At 41.2% G+C, this 5,803-nt stretch overlaps 1 protein-coding gene across 1 annotated transcript; it reads left to right on the forward strand.

The window, feature by feature from the left end:
* Positions 1 to 351: 351 nt before the first annotated feature.
* cldn5b (claudin 5b) lies at positions 352 to 5,410 on the forward strand. The gene is made up of 2 exons (XM_080766352.1): positions 352 to 1,405; positions 3,875 to 5,410. The coding sequence occupies exons 1-2, from the start codon at positions 1,079 to 1,081 to the stop codon at positions 4,190 to 4,192; spliced, it is 645 nt and encodes a 214-aa protein (XP_080622478.1). The 5' UTR covers positions 352 to 1,078; the 3' UTR covers positions 4,193 to 5,410.
* The last annotated feature ends 393 nt before the right edge of the window (positions 5,411 to 5,803 follow it).

Genomic DNA, 5,803 nt, shown 5'->3' on the forward strand with positions numbered 1-5,803 from the left:
GGAATATATAGACCCAAACATATTAACAGATCTCTCTCTCTCTTTAAGTGCACTAATAATACTAATGTCCTCATCAATCAATCAATGCTACCGGTCTGGCAGAGAGGCTGCAGTATAAAGCTGTACTATAGTTGATTAGCACGGCTTTCATATGTAAACAACACAGTGCCAGCTGGGGTGGGCCGTAGTGTTGGGTGGGCAGGGGCGGGCGGGGGGGGTCCCATTTCCATTTACATGACAAGTCACACCCCACCAGGGGTCGAGGGAGAGAGAGAGAGAGAGAGAGGGGGGGCCCCTTTAATAACTAAAAGAGGCACTGACCGAGACAAGAGCACCAGTGCGTGAAAAAAAAGGGCTCCCGCATTTCCACTGGATTTCATCTCATCTCAGGACGCCCCGGAGAACACAGAAGAGAACACGATGATAAAACTGTAAAAAACAAAACAAAAAAGGACAAGAGAGGACATCTCATTATTGACTGGAAACAAGTGGAGTTCGCACACTTTATAGGCTATACAACAATTCTATTTCATCTATTCTAAAAAGGACCAGAAGAGAGGACATCTTATTGAGTGGAAAACAAGCGGACTTCGGACACTTTTTAGGCTATACAACAATTCTTTTTCTCTATTCTAAAAAGGAGAAGAGAGGACATCTCATTATTGACTGGAAACAAGTGGACTTCGAACACTTTATATATAGGCTATACAACAATTCTATTTCATCTATTCTAAAAAGGACAAGAAGAGGACATCTCATTATTGACTGGAAAACAAGTGGACTTCGCACACTTCATAGGCTATATACAACAATTCTATTTCATCTATTCTAAAAGGACAAGATAGGACATCTCATTATTGACTGGAAAACAAGCAGACTTCGGACACTTTTTAGGCTATACAACAATTCTATTTAATCTATTCTAAAAAGGACAAGAGAGGACATCTCATTATTGACTGGAAAACAAGCAGAAGGCTACGATTCTATTTATCTTATTTCTAAAGAAAGGAGACCGCGGCGGCCTCTGCGACCGTAATATACACGAAACAAAAAGGAACCCAGTCCAGTCCAGTCCAACATGTTCTCCGTGTGCCTGGAGTTCCTGGGCCTGGGCGCGTGCGTGACGGGCTCCCTGCTGGTGATGGTGGCGTGCGGGCTGCCCACGTGGAAGGTGACGGCGTTCATCGACTCCAACATCGTGATCGCGCAGACCATCTGGGACGGCCTGTGGATGTCGTGCGTGGTCCAGAGCACGGGCCAGATGCAGTGCAAGGTGCACGACTCGGTGCTGGCGCTGTCCCAGGACCTGCAGGTGGCCCGGGCGCTCTCGGTGGTGGCGGCGGTGCTGGGCGTGTGCGGGCTGGGCGTCATGGTGGCGGGCGCGCGCTGCACCAACTGCATCCAGGTGAATATTAATTAAAACCTTAATTCTGACCTGAGATCAGATTCTATATAAATGTTCTTCTATACTGTACATCCTGACAGTTTTCCATTCTGACCTGAGATCAGATTCTATATAAATGTTCTTCTATACATCCTGACAGTTTTCCATTCTGACCTGAGATCAGATTCTATATAAATGTCTTCTATACATCCTGACATGTTTTCCATTCTGACCTGAGATCAGATTCTAAACGCGACGCGTTGTGAGCTTGTAGATCAGCTATTTTCAGCATGCAACCAAGTGTAAAATGACTTATACTGGATCTCTTGTCCACTAGTTCCTTCCTAACATTTAGTAGTTTTTATTGTCGACGAAATTGTCAGTATACATTTAGTCGTAGTTTTAGTCATCATAGCACAGTTTTCATTTAGTTTCCATTCGTTTTCTTCAGTGGAAAAAGGTAGTCGACGAACATTTTTCGTCTTAGTTTTAGTCGACGAAAACAACACTGATAAGGGCTCCATTGTCGTCTCTCCGCCAAACCCCTCCTTATCCCTAAACTTCTTTGCCTTTTCGTTTACTATTTTGAAAAAAACATTTTCCAATATATAGTTCAACCTATAGCCAATCTACATTGACACGTTGTGAGCTTGTAGACTGCATGGCCATTTTAACAATTTGAAAATGTTTTGCAAAAATTGTAAAAAAAAGGCAAAAGAAGTTTTTAGGATTTCGTTTTTAGGATTTTAGGATTTAGCGTTGACGAAAATGGAGCCCCATAAACTAAGACGAAAAATGTTCGTCGAATACCTTTTTTTTTTTCACTGACGAAAACGAAACAAACTAATTAAACACTAAAGCTACGATGACTAAAACTGTATTGACATGAAAACTAGACTAAAATGCTATAGGAAGGGGACTAGTGGACAAGAGATCCAGTATAAGTCATTTTACACATGGTTGCATGCTGAAAATAGCAGATCTACAGTACCGACGCGTTGTGTGAGCTTGTAGATCGGCTATTTTTTAAGTGTAAAATAAATGAGCCATTAGGAAAGACACCATCAAGGCCCGCCAAAACACATTTTAGTCGACTAAATCACCTGTAGATTTAGTCGACTAACATCTTATGATATTATAGTCGACTAAAACTAGCCTAAACACTAACACATTCCAGGTGACTAAAATGTGACTGAATCTAAATTAAAACGTTTTAAGAGACTATATGACTAAAACTAAAATAGAGATTTGCTGCCAAAAACAATACTTTAAAGAAGGCAGCGTTGGGGAAAAGTGCTCGCATTTTGTTTTATGTAAAAGTCTATGGCTTCTATATCAATACTGCAATGTTATGTAGAAATAGGCCCTTCTCTGTAAAAGTAAAAGTCTGGAATTCAACATTTACTTGAGTAAAAGTACAAACGTATTGGTGTCAAAATGTAGGCCTATACTTAAAGTAGTAGGCAGTGTTGTTTTCGTCGACTAAAACTAAGACGAAAAATGTTCGTCGACTACCTATTTTCACTGACAAAAACAAATGGAAACTAAATTAAACTAAGCTACGATGACTAAAACTAAGACTAAATATACTGACAATTTCGTCGACAAATAAAAACTAGACTAAAATGTTAGGAAGGGACTAGTGGACAAGAGATCCACTATAAGTCATTTTACACTTGGTTGCATGCTGAAAATAGCTGATCTACAAGCTCAAATCTTATGACAATTAGTCGACTAAAACTAGACTAACACTAAGCCATTCCAGGTGACTAAATTGTGACTAAAACTAAATTAAGTTTCAGTCCAAAGACTATGACTAAACTAAAATAGAAATTTGCTGCCAAAAACAACACTGGTAGTAGGCCTACCAAAAAGAAAAATGACTAATTATCCGGAATGTCCCATTTCAAATGTATGAAAATATGTATGAAAATTAGCAGAGCTACAAGTTCACAATGCGTCTCCTCACAGCGCGGTGTGAGCTTGTAGATCGGCTATTTTTAAATGGCCAAAATGTATAAAGGCTATAGGGCTGAACTAAGTGGTTAATGTTTTTTAACAAATCAAAATCTACAAAGTAACTAAAGTTTTCAAATAATTGTAATGGAGTGAAATGACAATATTTGCCTCTGAGATGTAGTGGAGTACTGTCTGAAAATTGGAAATACAGTGGAATTACAGTGAAGTAAAAGTACTTCAAAATTGTGCTTCAATCAGTAGGCTACAGTACTTGAGTAAATGTACTCGGTTAGCCTACTTTCCACCACTGGGTAATGCCTGTAATGTCGAAGAAATATTTCGATAAAAAAAGATGATGTATAAGTCAGTGGTTAATTCTCGACTAAAAACGACTGACATTTTTATAGAATCTGATCTCAGGTCAGAATGGGTCAATCAGACCAGTGTGTGTGTGTGTCCAGTGGAAACCTCGTATGAATCTGATCTCAGGTCAGAATGGTCTTAACCCTCTAATATCCACATCCGACACAGGACGAGGTGGTGAAGGCCAAGGTGGTGTTCGCGGGGGGCGTGGTGTACATCGCCAGCGGGCTGCTGGTGCTGGTGCCGCTGTGCTGGATGGCCAACAGCATCATCGTGGACTTCTACGACAGCCGCGTGCCGCCGTCCAAGAAGAGGGAGATCGGCGCCGCCATCTACATCGGCTGGGCCGCCTCGGCACTGCTCTTCCTGGGGGGGGCGCTGTTGCTCTGCTCCTCCTGCCCCCACCGGGTGAAGAGCGCCTATCCCATCAAGTACACCAAGAGCATCACCATCAACGGGGACTTTGACAAGAACCATTACGTATAGCATGCAGCTGTTGTTGTTGTCGCCCCCCGTGACCCGAGTATGGATAAGCGGTTGAAGATGGTAACTGACTCTTTCATGTCAAGGACCTCCCGAATTGACACTACACGCCCCCCCCCCCTCCCACAGAAACATAGGGTTTTTCAGAAAACTGTCGGAAGGAATTTTGTAGAATTGTTTTGTAGTCTTAAACGTTTCATCCCTCTAATATCCCACTGGGTGAAGCTACTGGAAAAGGTTCCCCTATAAAGGGTCATCTTAGAGGGATGGATAGGGACGTACTGTACCTGTTGTGTTGTGTATGTAATGTATATGTTACTGTTATGTATTTGTGATGTATTTTAAAGTATTGTTCCGTTCAGTGAGAGAGGACCTCAGTGGAAATAAGTCTTTGGACTTTAATACTGTGTAATCCTTGAATCGCTGATTATAATGTTGTATTATGATTGCTTTTCTAAATAAATCAAATCAAATCAAAATTTGAAAATATATGCCATAAGAGAAGATTTTTTTATGGCTCCTAGCAGCTAAAAATACCGAAAAAAAACGCGTCCAGTGTGCAGCCATGCAGGGACCTTTTAATGTGGTTTCCAAAGTTTGAAATGAGATGCCAATTAACCCCCTCCTCCCTGGTTAATATGTATTTTAGTTTTTAAAATATATATATTTATAACAGTATAGTGTCATCATGGTTAATGTACAGAACTATACAAAGTTCAGGAACTTTTATTGGATGACATTAAAGGACATTAAATGTACGAAGAACAAGAACAACGGCTATGAAATATGGAAGTCAAGCATCACTGAAGTGTCACCCTCAAGTGTAATATTGCAATATAACAGTTACCCTTAAAACTAAGAAAATCGCTCCAAAGAAACTAGCTAGCCTAGCCACCGAGTTTGCTAGCGCTCTGGGAAAACAGAGCGGCTGAATTCTTTGTTTTGATTAGGTGGTGAACAGTGGCTGGTTTGATCAACGGCTAGAAACCGTTTCAACCAATCAGATTGCTTCCTCTTAACGACCTGTTGTAGAATTGACGTTCATGACCGCTGTATTTTCGATCAGACGCCTTTTTTAGTCGGTGTGTAAATAGTTATAACTTTATGTTTATAGCGTTCATAAGTTGCATTTAGAGCTATGTTACCTAAATGCAACGGCATTAGAGCTATGGACCAGAGCTTAGCGTTCATGTGAAGAATGGTTCAACATGTCCAGACCATGTGAATGGTTCAACATGTCCAGACCATGTGAATGGGTTCAACATGTCTAGACCATGTGAATGGGTTCAACATGTCCAGACCATGTGAATACCATGTGAATGGGTTCAACATGTCTAGACCATGTGAATGGGTTCAACATGTCTAGACCATGTGAATACCATGTGAATGGGTTCAACATGTCTAGACCATGTGAATGGGTTCAACATGTCCAGACCATGTGAATACCATGTGAATGGTTCAACATGTCCAGACCATGTGAATGGTTCAACATGTCTAGACCATGTGAACGCTTCAACATGTCCAGACCATGTGAACGCTTCAACATGTCCACCAGACCATGTGAACGCTTCAACATGTCCACCAGACCATGTGAACGCTTCAACATGTCCAGAC

Source organism: Protomyctophum bolini, assembly GCF_963924005.1.
Source record: "Protomyctophum bolini genome assembly, chromosome: 6".
NCBI lineage: Eukaryota > Metazoa > Chordata > Actinopteri > Myctophiformes > Myctophidae > Protomyctophum > Protomyctophum bolini.